The sequence below is a fragment of the Nycticebus coucang genome, chromosome 8, assembly GCF_027406575.1.
Source record: "Nycticebus coucang isolate mNycCou1 chromosome 8, mNycCou1.pri, whole genome shotgun sequence".
In the NCBI taxonomy this organism is placed as follows: Eukaryota; Metazoa; Chordata; class Mammalia; order Primates; family Lorisidae; genus Nycticebus; species Nycticebus coucang.
Genome location: NC_069787.1, coordinates 94,815,878 through 94,831,739, shown reverse-complemented (window position 1 = coordinate 94,831,739; position 15,862 = coordinate 94,815,878). Strand labels below are relative to the sequence as shown.

Genomic DNA, 15,862 nt, shown 5'->3' with positions numbered 1-15,862 from the left:
AGTGGCCTCCTCCTTACTGGCCTCCAAAGTATTGCTGTGGTGCCATTCTCCTTGCTAAATGCCACGGTGGCCACGCCCCCAGAGGACATGGAAGACAGGAGCCAATTGCAGGAGTTTTTGCTCACATTGCAGGAGCCAAGTCATGCTCTGACTCTCATTTTAACAGAATCACTGTGGCTGCTCTATTGAGAACAGACTGGAAGGCTGTGTGAGAAGTAGGGAGGCCAGTTAGGAAGTTAGAGCTGTTGGGGATCACACCATGACAGTGGCATTGGAGGTTGTGAGAAGTGCTTGGATTCTGGATATGTTCTGAAGATGGAGTCTGTAGGATTACATGGTGTGGGGTTTGAGAGAAAGAAAGGAATCAAGAGTGATTACCAGATTTTTGGTGAGTGTGGTTGTAAAAATGGAGTAGGGGACACTGTGTAGAGGGGGATTTTTTTGGGAGAAGAATGGATTTGTTTTGGCTGTGTTAAATTTAGACTTCCTAGACTTAATAAGCTGGTAGATATGTGAATCTGGTGTTCAACAAAGAGGACCAAAGGCCAGGCGTGGTGACTTATGCCTGTAATCTTAGCACTCTGGGAAACTGAGGCAGGAGGATTGCTTGAGCTCGGGAGGTTCATTTGAGACCAGGAGTTTGAGATCAACGTGAGTAAAGTCAGAACCCCATCTCTACTAAAAGCAGAAAAATTAGCCAGGCATGGTGGCTCACACCTGTAGTTCCAGCTACTGAGGAGGCTGAGGCAGGAGGGTTGCTTGAGTCCAGGACTTTGAGAGATTGCTATAAGCTAGACAGAGGCTAGGGCATTCTAGTCTGGGCAACAGAGGAAGAGTCTGCCTCTAAAAAAAAAAAAAAGAAAAGAAAGAAAAGAGCAAAGACAGTCCCACGGCTTCCAACATTAAGAGATTAAGAAGAAGAACCAGTAAAAAAAGATTGAGGAGAGTGTGGTGCTTGAAGGCCAAATGAAGAAAAAAGATAAAGGAGTTCTTAAATTTTTTTCCCACAGGGCTATGATGGTATTCATACCCAATCTTAGAACTATTGATAGTGTGTTCTTTCCCCTATCATTTACTGTATGACACAAGTTTGTTTTTTAAGCATAATAGACATTTTGTTTTTTATGAAATCTAAGTACAAAGAAAAAATACTATTGTACTTGACACAGATTTTAAAATGTTAACATTTTGCCATATTTGCTACAGACTTTCTGTTTTTCTTCTCTGAGGCAGAGTCTCACTATGTTTCCCAGGCTAGAGTAAGTGGTGTCATCACAGCTCACTGCAAACTCAACCTCCTGAGCTCAAGGGATCCTCCTGCTTCAGCCTCCTGAGTAGCTGGGGGCCATAGGTGCACTCTAGTATGTCTAGCTAATTTTTCTATTTTTAGTGGAGTTGGGAGTCCTTTTTGCTTAGGCTAGTCTTGAACTCTTGATCTTTAGCAATCACCGAGCCCTCCCAGAATACTAAAATTATGGTTGTGAGCCATCTTGCTGGCCTGCTTCAAACTTTTAGAAAAATATTGTAGATAAAGCTGAAATTATTTTTTTCTCCTAGAGACCAACCCTTTCCTTTTCTCTCCTCTAAAATTGGTGCATACCCTTCCATTCCATTTCATTTCATTGTTCTTGTTAGTATATGTGTTCATAAATTCATATTCACATACAATGTAGTACTGTTGTATGGATTAAAAAATTACAGTAATGACATCATACTAGTGCTATCATTTCTTTTCTTTTTTTTTTTCCAAGACAGAGTCTCACTATGTCGCCCTCAGTAGCGTGCCATGGTGTCCTAGCTCACGGCAACCCCAAACTCTTGGGCTCAAGTGATTCTCTTGCCTCAGCTTCCCAAATAGTGCTCGCCACAATGCCTGGCTATTTTTTTTGTTTTTTGGTTGTAGTTGTCATTATCGTATGGCAGGCCCAGGCTGGGCTCAAACCTGTCAGTTCCTATGTATTTGGCTGGCACCTTAACCACTGAGCTGTGATCTCATTTCTTAACTTGCTTTTACCAATTTTGTTTTAAAGTTTTTTCATTTTGGCATATGTAGCTCATTCAGTACTCTACAGTTTATGTATATAACCATTTATCCATTCTGCCTTTGAAGTACATTACGTGGTTTCCCATTTTTCTCTTGCAACAGTGCTGTAGCTGTGTGTGGTGGCTCATGCCTATAATCCTAGCACTATGAAAGGCTGAGACAGGAAGATCTCTTGAGTTCAGGAGTTCAGGACATACCTGAGCAAGAGGGAGACCCTATCTTTACTAAAAATATCAAAAATTAGGCTGGGTGCAATGGCTCATGCCTGTAATCCTAGCATTCTGGGAGGCCAAGGCAGGTGGATTGCTTGAGCTCAGGAATTAGAGATCAGCCTGAGCAAAAGCGAGACCCTGTCTCTACTAAAAACAGAAAAACTGAGACGAGAGGATCGCTTGAGCCCAAGAGTTGGAGGCTGCTATGAGCTATGGCACCATGGCATTCTACGCAGGGCGACAGCTTGAGACTCTGTCTCAAAAAAAAAAAAAAAAAAGTCAAAAATTAGCTAGACGTTGTGGTAGTTATCTATAGTCTGAGCTGCGTGGGTGGGAGGCTGAGGCAGGAGGATTGCTTGAACCCAGGAGGTTGAGTTTGCTGTGACCTAGGCTGAGGCCATGGCATTCCAGCCTGAGAAACAGAGTGAAACTCTGTTTTTAAAAAAAAAAAAAAAATTATAGGGCGGAGTAGGGCGCCGGTCCCATATGCCGGAGGTGGCGGGTTCAAACCCAGCCCCGGCCAAAAAAACCAAAAAAAAAAAAAAAAATTACTGAAAGTCATTGCATTATACACTTAGTAAATTTTGTAGTGTGTAAATAAATTTTAGTGCATGAAAGCTGTTAAATATTTAAATCATTTTAATATGGCCTAATTTGTCAGTGCTTTCCATTATGGTTTGGGTGTTTTTACATCTTGGAATTTAATCTTTTGTCAAAGGAGAGTTCAATTTTATTCTTTTTTTTTTTTTGGCTTATTTGTTTAGCAGGCCTGGGCTGGGTTCGAACGCACCAGCCCCGAAGCATGTGGCGCCCTAATCACTGAGCTATGGCACCTCTCAATTTTATTCTAATTACCTTATAGTTTTATTTTGCACATTTAGATCTCGAATATATTTATTATATTTGGATATATTATAAATGAAAATTTATTTTGGAGTACTGTTGGAGTTAGTGATGTAGTTTTATCTATGTACATATCCTGCTATTCAAGCTCTATTTTTGACATAGGATCATCTTTTCCCAGTTGATTTAAATACCACCTCAGTCTACTCCACTCTCTTGTCAGTGTGTGTCAGTTTCTTTGCATTTTTTTTCTTTTAGAACAGTGCTGCTGTTAGGCATATGGGGCCGGCGCCCTACTCACTAAGCCACAGGCGCCACCCTGTCTTGTTTATTTTTTTGAGAGTCAGGATCTCACTTTGTCTCTCAAGCAGGAGAATAGTAGTGCGATCATAGTTCATTGTAACCTCAAATTTGTGGGCCCAAGCAATCCTTCTCCCTTAGCCTCCTGAGAAACTGTGAGTACATGTGTGCCACCATACCCAGCCAGTTTTAAGAATTTTTGTCAAGGGTGGCGCCTGTGGCTCAGTGAGTGGGGCGCTGGCCGCATACATCGAGGGTGGCGGGTTCAAACCCAGCCCTGGCTGAACTGCAACCAAAAAATAGCTGGGCGTTGTGGCGGGCGCCTGTAGTCCCAGCTACTCGGGAGGCTGAGGCAGGAGAATCACGGAAGCCCAAGAGCTGGAGGTTGCTGTGGGTCCTGTGACATAATGGTACTCTACTGAGGGTGGTAAAGTGAGACTCTGTCTCTACAAAGAAAAAAAAAGAAAAATTAAAAAAAAATTTTTTTTGTCAAAATAAAAAAATGTATATATCAAGAACAAAAACAAAATTTTTTTGTCAGGACAAGTTTTCACTAGGTTGTCCAGGCTGATCTGAAACTCCTGGCCTGAAGAGATCCTCCCACTTTTGTCTCCCAACATCCTGGGATTATAGGCCTGAGCTACTGTGCCTGGCCCTTTTTAGGATTTGACTGTAATTGTATCGTGTTTCAATATTGAGTATCCCCTCACATAATATGTCTTCTTTTATTTATTTTATTTTATTTATGTATTTATCAATTTATTTATTTTTTAGAGACAGGGTCTTGCTCCTGCTCAGAGTGATCTCAAACTCCTGAGCTCAAGCATTCCACCTGCCTCAGCTTACCAAGGTACTAGGATTACAGGTGAGCCAGCACAACTGGCTAATCCATCTTTTAGATCCTTCATTAAAGTTTTATTATTGGTCTGGCATAACTTTTTTGTTTTCTTTCTCTAGAGCTATTATTTATTTATTTTTTAAATTTCACATCAATATAAGGGTGCATACAATTAGGTTATATTGTTTGCATTTGTTAGGTAAAGTCAAGGTTGTAGTTGAACCCTTCACCCAGGACTGCATAACTTTTAAAAATGTTTAGGTATTTTATAGGTTTGGTTGCTATTGTGATTGGGATATACAGTATTTATTCTTTTTTTTTTTTTTTTTTTTTAGAGACAGAGTCTCACGTTATTGCCCTCGGTCGGTAGAGTGTGGTGGTGTCAAACAGCTCATGGCAACCTCCAACTCCTGGGCTTAGGCGATTCTCTTGCCTCAGTCTCTTGAGTAGCTGGGACTACAGGCACCCGTCACAAGGCCCGGCCATTTTTTTTTTGTAGAGACATAGCCTCACTTTATCACCCTTGGTAGAGTGCCATGGTAACACGCAGCTCACAGCAATCTCCAACTCCTGGGCTTAGGTGATTCTCTTACCTTAGCCTCCCAAGGAGTTGGGACTACAGGCACCCACTATAACACCCAGCTATTTTTTGTTGCAGTTTGGCAGGGGCCAGGTTCCAACCCACCAACCTCGGTCTATGGGGCTGGTGCCCCATCCACTGAGCCACAGGCACCGCCCGATATACAGTATTTAAATGGTCTTCATTTTCTAATTGTTTTTTGGCCAATTTAGAGCAACACTATTTTTTCCTTGTTATTGAGCCTAACTTATAGAAACCTACATAAATCCAAGTACACAGCTCAGTGGTTATAGTATTCACCATGTCACCTGCACTATGTCCTTTCTTACTCAGTATTTTCTGAGAGTAACTTCTTGTTGTCTCCGTCATCTTGAATTTCATATAAATAACACTTTTTTTTTTTTCCACCCTGGGTGAAGTGCTGTGGCTCACAGCAACCTCAAACTCTTGGGCTTGAACAATCCTCTTGCCTCAGCCTCCCTAGTAGCTGGGACTATAGGCATGCACCACCATGCCTGGCTAATTTTTCTATTTTTAGTAGAGACAGGGTCTTGCTGTTGCTCAGGCTGCTCTTGAGCTCCTGAACTCAAGGTCTTCCTGTTGCTCAGGCTGGTCTCAAACTCCTGAACTCAAGCATTCCTCCTGCCTCAGCCCCCAAAGTGCTAAGATGATAGGTATGAGCTACTATATCCAGACCTAACACTTAATTTTTGTGAAAATAGCTTCTTTGGTGTCCTAGATTCTTTCTTGAAAAATCATGTCTATGAGATTAATTTTTTTTTTTTTTTTTTTGTAGAGACAGGGTCTCACTTCATAGCCCTTGGTAGAGTGCCGTGGCCTCACACAGCTCACAGCAACCTCCAACTCCTGGGCTTAAGTGATTCTCTTGCCTCAGCCTCCCGAGTAGCTGGAGATTAATTTGTTAACGTCTTGTGTGGCAGTACTTTTTAATTTCTACATAGTATTCCATGTGTGAATATACTGCAGTTTATCCATTTTAATTTTTTTACAGAATTAAATATCCCTTTTATTAATTTACAAACCATAATAAAATGTAATAGTCATTTCACTTCACCAGCAGCTCTTGCTTTGAAAAAGGAAAAATTGATACATGAATTTCAGCAACAAGAGAAACTTTTTATTTTGAGACAGTCTCTGTTCCCTTTGGTAGAGTGCCATGGGACTACAGCCATGTACCATTATGCCTGGCTAGTTTTTCTGTTTTTATTTATTTTTATTTATTATTATTATTTTTTTTGAGACAATCTTAAGCTGTTGCCCTGGGTATTGTGTGGCGTCACAGCTCACAGCAACCTCAAACTCTTGGGCCTAAGCGGTTCTCTTGCTTCAGCCTCCCTAGGTGCCTGCCATGATGCTTGGCTATTTTTTTGTTGCAGTTGTCATTGTTTTAGTTGGCCTGGGCTGGGTTCAAACGTGCCAGCCTTGTGGCCAGCGCCCTACCCACTGAGCTGCAGGTACCACCCAGTTTTTCTGCTTGTAGTAGAGACTGGATTTCGGTCTTGCTCAGTTTGGTTCTGTCTTTTTCTTTTTTGTAAGACAGAGTCCCAAGCTGTCGCCCTGGGTAGAGTGTTGTGGCATCACAGCTCACAGCACCCTTAAACTCTTGGGCTTAAGGGATTCCCTCACCTCAGCCTCCCAAGTAGCTGGGACTACAGGCGCCTGCCATGACACCTGGCTATTTTTTGGTTGCAGTTGTCATTGTTGCTTGGCAGACCCGGGCCTGGTTTGAACCTGCCACCCTAGGTGTAAGTGGCCCACACCCTTGTTGACTAAGCTACAGGTGCCTTTGTCTTTTTTAAGAGACCTTGGTTTTGTCTTTTTTAAGAGACCTTGCTCCATGATACAGGCAGCCAACATCATTATCTGTAGCCCTCTCAGTGTTTTTTTTTTTTTTTCTTTTTTCTTTTTTAGACAGAGTTTCATTCTGTTACCCAGGCTAAAGTGCCATGGCATCAACCTAGCTTACAGCAACCTCAAACTCCTGAGTTCAAGCGATCTTCCTGTCTCAACCTCTCAAGGAGCTGATACTACTGGCTTCTCTCTATCACACCCAGCTCGCTTTTCTATTTTTTTTTAGTAGAGATGGGGACTCACTCCAGCTCACACTGGTCTAGAACTCCTGTGCTCAAGTGATCCTCTCAGATTGTTAGGATTACAGGTGTGAGGCATTGTGCCTGGTCTCAGTCAGTGGTTTTTACAGTAGCCTCTGGTTTATAAAAAAGAATCAGAGCTGTGGCTATTTCCAGTGCTTCCAGTGTTGGGTCCTTTATGTACACCTGCAAATCCCACAGGATCAGGAGTGGGCTTATCTTCATTTTACAGGTGAAGGAGAAGTTATACACCTTGTAAATCTGATTTCACAGGGATTGAGAGGGTTCTGGGCACTTTTTCTTCTTTTCTTTTCTTTTTTTTTTTTTTTTTTTTTTGAGACAGTCTTATTGTGTCACCCTCAGTAGAGTGCTATGGCGTCATATCTCACAGCAACCTCACACTCTTGGGCTTAAGCGATTCTCTTGCCTCAGCCTCCCAAGTAGCTGGGAGGTACCCATCACAATGCCCAGCTATTTTTGTGTTGCAGTTGTCATTGTTTAGCAGGCTCAGGCCGGGTTCTGCCTGCCTCAGTGTATGTGGCCAGTGTCCAAACAACTGAACTGCGGGTGCTGAGCCAACACTTTTTTACCTTTTCAGTTCTAGATTTATTATAAAAGAAATACCAAAACAAAGAAATGTGGTATATTCTACCTGTTTAATTCTAGGAAAATATTTCAAACATAAAAACAATACCATGACTTTACATAGACATCCTGTAGAAATATCAGAAGTCTAGCTATTACTGAAGATTTTATATTTGTCCTTCTGTCCTGTGCAAGCTGCAGAAGTTTCAATGGATCTCTCAGAGAATGGCCATAGCCTTGACCTTCCTCCTACCCAAGACATCTGGCACTGCTGACTCCTCTCTTTTCCCAGCTACCTGATAACCCAGTCTAGAAAAGTTAGCATTCTTCTTATATCCCTAGTCAAAGGCAATCCCAAAGACAAGTGGGGCCAGAGATAAGCTTTTTTATTTTTTGAGACAGAGTCTCCCTGTGTCACCCTCCATAGAGTGCTGTGGTGTCACAGCTCATAGCAACCTCAAACTCTTGGGCTTAAGTGATTCTTTTGCCTCAGCCTCCCAAGTAGCTGGGACTACAGGAGCCTACCATGACGCCCAGCTATTTTTTGTTGTTTTTGTTATTGTTTAGCAGGCCCGGGTCAGGTTTGAACCCACCTGCTCTGGTGTATGTGACTGGCGCCCTAACCACTGAGCTATGGGCGCTGAGCTGAGATAAGCTTCTTTTAGTCTGTCTGGGGCAAGGTAGCAATTAATCAATAATAACTGACTAGAGTTCCCTGCTATAGTGAGTACCTCCAGAGACCCTGACCTGTCCTCCCCTGGAGAAAAGGCCCTCTGCCATTGCTTACCCATTTTTTGCCCTAAGTGTTGATTCTTTGCCATTTATTTCATGTTTTGCTCTTACTCACGGTGCTCTGCCTAGGATTGTTTAATTCATTACAACAAGTCTTTTTTGGGGGAGGGAACACTTAACTATGTGCCAGGAACTGCTTTGGACCCTGGTTATGGAGATAAGAGTTTATGGTTTGGTGGTAATGACAGAAAAGTAAATAAGTATGTTGATGACAGTACAGTGGCATATTGCTGTGATAGAGGTGGCATCAGGCACCTTAGGAACCATAGAAGTGTACACTGTATTCAAGTGTGGAGAGAATGGAGTCTGAGAAAACTCCCTGAGTCAGGAAGTCGATTGAAGGAAGACTAAATTGGATAACTAGGCAAAAGAGTGTGTGGATTAAATAGTATAATCTAGGGCAGTGATTCTCCATAATGCCGTGGCCCTTTAATACAGTTCCTGTGGGTCGTGACCCATAGGTTGAGAACCGCTGATCTAGGGGAATGGGAGTAGAGAATATTTTGGTGACAGCAGTGAGATAGAACATAGCTTCCTGGGTGCCTTTGGGTTAAGAAGATTTTACAGGTTTTCAGGAGTGTTCTTATATAGCCCCGTTTTGTCTATAATTATGATGGTCAGTGAAAAAAAAAGAAGGTTTTTGCAGATAGGACCATATTCCTGTTCCACAAATATTTCTTTTTTCATTTTAATCTTTCAGATATAGTCTCGCCTGTTTGAGTCCTAATATTAAAATGTACTCAGTATTAAGGAAGTTACCAATGACTTTAACTTTCTTTAGAGGAAATTGGGAAGTGTTTGATTACAGAGCTTTTCCTTATCCCATTGGTTGGTATAGAGTCAGAGGGAAAGGTGTTAGACATACTTATAAACTGACAGCCATGTATATTTAAAGTAGAAGAAATCTGAAACCTGAGTTCTTTTGGGAAAAGCAAAACCTTCTCTACAACTCATCAAGGAATGGCTTTTCCTGTCTGGTCAACCCCTTCCTTTGAAGAAAAGACTCTTACTACTACCAGATATCATTAGGAAACTGAATAGAACAAATTCTTGTTGCTTTCTATTTTTTTCTGATCTCTTCATCTTTGAATACAAAGTAACTGAAATAGTTGCTTTCTTGATGTCTTTTAGAGAACTGAGAAGAATCTGAGAACTAGGAAAGGAAGAGAATGAGGGCTTCTGTGCACAAATGATGGTTAGAGGAAACCAAAGTCACACATTCAACAAAAATTTACCAACTGTTTCTCATGTGCTAGGCAGTGTTTTATATGCTTGGGATACACATTGCTGGGAATAGAGTCTCTGTTCTTATTCACAGAGCTCTAGGGAAATTGTGCCTTGCCAGATGTTTTGATTTCCTCTTCCTCTCTCCTTTTCTGTAGGACAGAATAATAAGCTGAACAGGATCAGACCATTGGCTTTCAGCTCACCAGGAACTTCTACCTAGCTCTCCTTTTGTGGCCCATGTGCTGCATCCTCTGTCCTCAGTGTGCAACTGGCCCCCAACGCAATGTGTGTTTGTCAAACCATGGAAGTGGGGCAGTATGGCAAGAACGCAAGTCGGGCTGGAGACAGGGGAGTCCTCCTGGAGCCCTTCATCCACCAAGTGGGCGGACACAGCAGCATGATGCGCTATGATGACCACACTGTGTGCAAGCCCCTCATCTCCCGGGAACAGCGCTTCTACGAGTCCCTTCCTCCTGAAATGAAGGAATTCACCCCTGAGTACAAAGGTCAGTCACTGGCCAGTTTAGTGAGAGCAGCAGGCTTGGGCTAAATTTATAGACCCTGGACTACGTTTTCCTTGTTTGGTTTGCCTTGTGATGCGATTGTAGGTCTCTGTTGTCTCAAAGCAGCTAAGTCACTTGATTAAGCAAAATTCGAAGCTGAAAGCATCAGTGTGGTCTTTAGATCTTGAAAATTGAATTCATTGATAAATGAAGCTAGAATTCACAGAATTAAGTCTCATTGGTAGAAAAGAGCATGTTATTGTCAACAGTGTCATGTTACCACTGTTTTCTGTGGTAGTCTAGGAGGGAAGAGGGAAGCACTTCTTTGGCCCCAGAGGAGGACAGATTGTCCAGGTTAAGGCAGTTTGATAACTGGTAAGGAGGCTCTGTGGAACCTGTATCTATATGTGCTGAAAGATGAATTGATGGTAGAAAAAATTCAGAGAAATTGGGTGGCGCCTGTCGCTCAAAGGAGTAGGGCACCGGCCCCATATACTGGAGGTGGCAGGTTCAAACTCAGATCCAGCCAAAATTTTTTTTTTTTTTTAAAGAAAAGGGTAGTGCCCGTGGCTCAGTGAGTAGGGCGCTGGCCCCATATGCTGAGGGTGACAGGTTCAAACCCAGCCCTGGCCAAACTGCAACAAAAAATAGCCAAGCATTATGGCGGGCGCCTATAGTCCCAGCAAATGGGAGGCTGAGGCAAGAGAATCACCTAAGCCCAAGAGCTGGAGGTTGCTGTGAGCTGTGACAGCACAGCACTCTACTGAGGGCGATAAAAGTGAGACTTTGCCTCTAAAAAAAAAAAAAAGAAAAATTCAGAGAATTTCTACGGCCTGGAAGCCCTAACATTTGAAGGAAAAAATAATTTGTTTTAAGATACAAATTAACTTTATAGCAAAGAACCCCATGGGGTGGTCCCCTTAGCTCAGTGGGTAGGGTGCCTGTCACACACAGGCTGACAGGTTTGAACCAGGCCCCGGCCATCTAAGACAACAATGACAACTGCAACAGAAAAATAGCCAGGCCTTGTGGCAGGCACCTGTAGTCCTAGCTATTTGGAAGGCTGAGGCAAGAGAATTGCTTGAGCCCAAGAATTTGAGGTTGCTATGAGCTGTGACGTCACGGCACCTTGAGACTCTGTCTCAAAAAAAGAAAGAAAAGAACCCCGTGAATATTCAATTGGAATCAACTCACTTTGTCCTATTTTATTATTATTATTCTTGTTTTTGTTTTGAGACAGTGTCTCACTTTGTTACCCTTGGTAGAGTGCTGTGGTGTTATAGCTTGTAGCAACCTTTTGGGCTCAAGCAATTCTCTTGCTTCAGCCTCCCAAGTAGCTGGGATTATAGGTGTGTGCCACCACTCCTGGTTAATTTTTCTATTTTTAGTAGAGAAGGTCTCACTGTTACTTGGGCTGGTCTGGAACTCCTGAGCACAGGCAATCCACCTGCCTCTGCTTCCCAGAATGCTAGGATTATAGCATGAGCCACTGTGCCTAGCTTCCCCCACCCCCGAACAGATGGGGTCATGTTCAGGCTAGTCTCCAACTCCTAAGCTTCAGCAATCCACCCACCTTAGCCTCCCAGAGTGCTAGGATAACAGGCATAAGCCATTGCACACTGCCTATCTTATTTCCTTTTTCTTTCTTTTTTTTTTTTTTTTTTTGTAGAGACGGAGTTTCACTTTATCGCCCACGGTAGAGTGCCATGGTGTCACATAGCTCACAGCAACCTCTAACTCCTGGGCTTAGACGATTCCCTTGTCTCAGCCTCCCAAGTAGCTGGGACTACAAGCGCCCGCCACAACGCCTGGTTATTTTTTTTTTTGCAGTTTGGCCGGGGCCGGGTTTGAACCTGCCACCCTCCGTATATGGGGCCAGCGCCCTGCCCACTGAGCCACAGGCGCAGCCCTATCCTATATACTTAAAAAAATTTTTTTGTTGTTGTTGTTGGCTCAGCGCCTGTTGCACAGTGGTTACGGCTCCAGCCACATACACCACATTGGCATGTTTGAACCCAGCCCAGGCCAGCTAAAATAACAATGACAACTGTAACAAAAAATAGCTGGGTGTTGTGGCGGCCGCCTGTAGTCCCAGCTACTTGGAAGGCTGAAGCAAAAGTACGCTTTAGCCCAAGAGTTTGAGGTTGCTGTGAACTGTGCTACCGCGGCACTCTACCAAGGGTGACACAGTGAGACACTGTCTCAAAAAAAAAAAAAAAAGATATATGTTTTTTAAATTAAGGTAATAGAAATGAGGTCTTGCTATATTACCCAGGCTGGTCTTAAACTCCTGACCTGATTTATTTTGTTATTTTTAATTTTTTAAATTTAATTTTTTATTGTATTCTATAATGCTTATTTTTCTTGAAACAGAGTCTCAGTTATCTGAGCTACAATACAGTTGCATCATCAATAGCTCACTGAAACCTTCAGTGTTTGAGCTCAAGGTTACTCCTATCTCAGCCTCCCTAGTAGCTGGGACTATAGGCCTATACCACCATGCCTGGCTAATTTTTCTATTTTTAGTAGAAATGGAGACTCAGTCTTGCTCAAGCTAGTCTTGAACTCCTAAGCTCAAGTAGTCCTCTCACCTTGGCCTCTCAGAGTACTAGAATTACTGCATGAGCCACTATGCCCAGCCAGAACTCCATTCTTTTTTATGGCCAAATAATATTCCATTGTAAGTATATACCACATTTGTTTTTGTGTTATCTCTTGATGGACCCTTGGGTTATTTCCATCTTTTGGCTATTGTAAATAATGCTGCTGTGAACATTGGCTTACGAGTATTCATTTGAGTATCTGTTCTTTGGGGTATATAAGTATATGTAGTAGTAGAACTACTGGATCATATGGTCATTCTATATTCACTTTATTAAAGAAATACCTAACTGTTTTCCACAGTAGCGCTCTACTTTACATTCTTATTAGCAGTGTTCCTATTTCTCCACATTCCTGACAACATTTCTTTCTTTTTTTTTTTTTTCGTTTTTGTTTGTTGTCTTTTGAGACAGAGTTTTACTTTATTTCCCTTGGTAGAGTGCTATGGAGTCACAGCTCACAACAACCTCAAACTCTTGGGGTTAAGTATTTCTCTTGTCTCAACCTCCCAAGTAGCTGGGACCATGGGCACCTCCCACAATACCTGGCTTTTTTTTTTTTTTTTGTAGAGACAGAGTCTCACTTTATGGCCCTCGGTAGAGTGCCGTGGCATCACACAGCTCACAGCAACCTCCAACTCCTGGGCTTAAGCGATTCTCTTGCCTCAGCCTCCCGAGTAGCTGGGACTACAGGCGCCTGCCACAATGCCCAGCTATTTTTTGGTTGCAGTTCAGCCGGGGCCGGGTTTGAACCCACCATTGTCGGTATATGGGGCCGGCGCCTTACTGACTAAGCCACAGGCGCTGCCCATATACCTGGCTTTTTTGTTTGTTTGTTTGTTTAGTAGGCCCAGGCCAGGTTCCAACTTAACCAGCCCCAGCACATGTGGCCGGCACCCTAACTGAACTATGGGTTCCCCCCTATTTTTTTTTTTTTTTTTAACCAGTTAGATGAAAATATTTTATTTTTATTTTATTTTATTTATTTATTTATTTTTTATCTATTTCTTTTTTATTGTTGGGGATTCATTGAGGATACCATAAGCCAGGTTACACTGATTGCAGTTGTTAGGTAAAGTCCCTCTTGCAATCATGTCTTGCCCCCATAAAGTGTGACACACACCAAGGCCCCACCCACCTCCCTCCTTCCCTCTTTCTGTTTCCCCCCCCATAACCATAATTGTCATTAATTGTCCTCATATCAAAATTGAGTACATAGGATTCATGCTTCTCCATTCTTGTGATGCTTTACTAAGAATAATGTCTTCCACATCCATCCAGGTTAATACGAAGGATGTAAAGTCTCCATTTTTTTTAATGGCTGAATAGTATTCCATGGTATACATATACCACAGCTTGTTAATCCATTCCTGGGTTGGTGGGCATTTAAGCTGTTTCCACATTTTGGCGATTGTAAATTGAGCTGCAATAAACAGTCTAGTACAAGTGTCCTTATGATAAAAGGATTTCTCTCCTTCTGGGTAGATGCCCAGTAATGGGATTGCGGGATCAAATGGGAGGTCTAGCTTGAGTGCTTTGAGGTTTCTCCAGACTTCCTTCCAGAAAGGTTGTACTAGTTTGCAGTCCCACCAGCAGTGTAAAAGTGTTCCCTTCTCTCCACATCCACGCCAGCATCTGCAGTTTCGAGATTTTGTGATGTGGGCCATTCTCACTGGGGTTAGATGATATCTCAGGGTTGTTTTGATTTGCATTTCTCTAATATATAGAGATGATGAACATTTTTTCATGTGTTAGCCATTCGTCTGTCGTCTTTAGAGAAAGTTCTATTCATGTCTCTTGCCCATTGATAGAAGGGATTGTTGGCTTTTTTCATGTAGATTAATTTGAGTTCTCTATAGATCCTAGTTATCAAGCTTTTGTCTGATTCAAAATATGCAAATATCCTTTCCCATTGTGTAGGTTGTCTCTTTGCTTTGGTTATTGTCTCCTTAGCTGTACAGAAGCTTTTCAGTTTCATGAAGTCCCATTTGTTTATTTTTGTTGTTGTTGCAATTTCCATGGCAGTCTTCTTCATGAAGTCTTTCCCCAGGCCAATATCTTCCAGTGTTTTTCCTATGCTTTCTTGGAGGATTTTTATTGTTTCATGCCTTAAGTTTAAGTCCTTTATCCATCTTGAATCAATTTTTGTGAGTGGGGAAAGGTGTGGGTCCAGTTTCAGTCTTTTACATGTAGACATCCAGTTCTCCCAGCACCATTTATTGAATAGGGAGTCTTTCCCCCAGGGTATGTTCTTGTTTGGTTTATCAAAGATTAGGTGGTTGTAAGATGTTAGTTTCATTTCTTGGTTTTCAATTCGATTCCAAGTGTCTATGTCTCTGTTTTTGTGCCAGTACCATGCTGTCTTGAGCACTATGGCTTTGTAGTACAGACTAAAATCTGGTATGCTGATGCCCCCCAGCTTTATTTTTGTTACAGAGAACTGCCTTAGCTATACGGGGTTTTTTCCGGTTCCATACAAAACGCAGAATCATTTTTTCCAAATCTTGAAAGTACGATGTTGGTATTTTGATAGGAATGGCATTGAATAGGTAGATTGCTTTGGGAAGTATAGACATTTTAACAGTGTTGATTCTTCCCATCCATGAGCATGGTATGTTCTTCCATTTGTTAATATCCTCTGCTATTTCCTTTCTGAGGATTTCATAGTTTTCTTTATAGAGGTCCTTCACCTCCTTCGTTAGGTATATTCCTAGGTATTTCATTTTCTTTGAGACTATGGTGAAGGGAGTTGTGTCCTTAATTAGCTTCTCATCTTGACTGTTATTGGTGTACACAAAGGCTACTGACTTGTGGACATTGATTTTATATCCTGAAACATTACTGTATTTTTTGATGACTTCTAGGAGTCTTGTGGTTGAGTCTTTGGGGTTCTCTAAGTATAAGATCATGTCGTCAGCAAAGAGGGAGAGTTTGCTCCCATTTGGATTCCCTTGATTTCCTTGTCTTGCCTAATTGTATTGGCTAGAACTTCCAGCACTACGTTGAATAGTAAAGGTGACAGAGGACAACCTTGTCTGGTTCCAGTTCTAAGAGGAAAAGCTTTGAGTTTTACTCCATTCAGTAAAATATTGGCTGTGGGTTTGTCATAGATAGCTTCAATCAGTTTTAGAAATGTGCTTGGGCGGCGCCTGTGGCTCAAGGAGTAGGACGCCGGTCCCATATGCCGGAGGTGGTGGGTTCAAACCCAGCCCTGGCCAAAAAACCAC

At 42.2% G+C, this 15,862-nt stretch overlaps 1 protein-coding gene across 1 annotated transcript in view; it reads left to right on the top strand.

The window, feature by feature from the left end:
• IP6K1 (inositol hexakisphosphate kinase 1) overlaps positions 1-15,862 on the top strand; it is an 82,719-nt gene that overhangs the window by 37,864 nt on the left and 28,993 nt on the right. The window contains exon 2 of the mRNA XM_053599881.1: positions 9,688-10,038. Coding sequence (XP_053455856.1) covers positions 9,816-10,038 — 223 coding nt within the window. The 5' untranslated portion in view covers positions 9,688-9,815. The remainder of the gene's footprint in view (positions 1-9,687; positions 10,039-15,862) is intronic.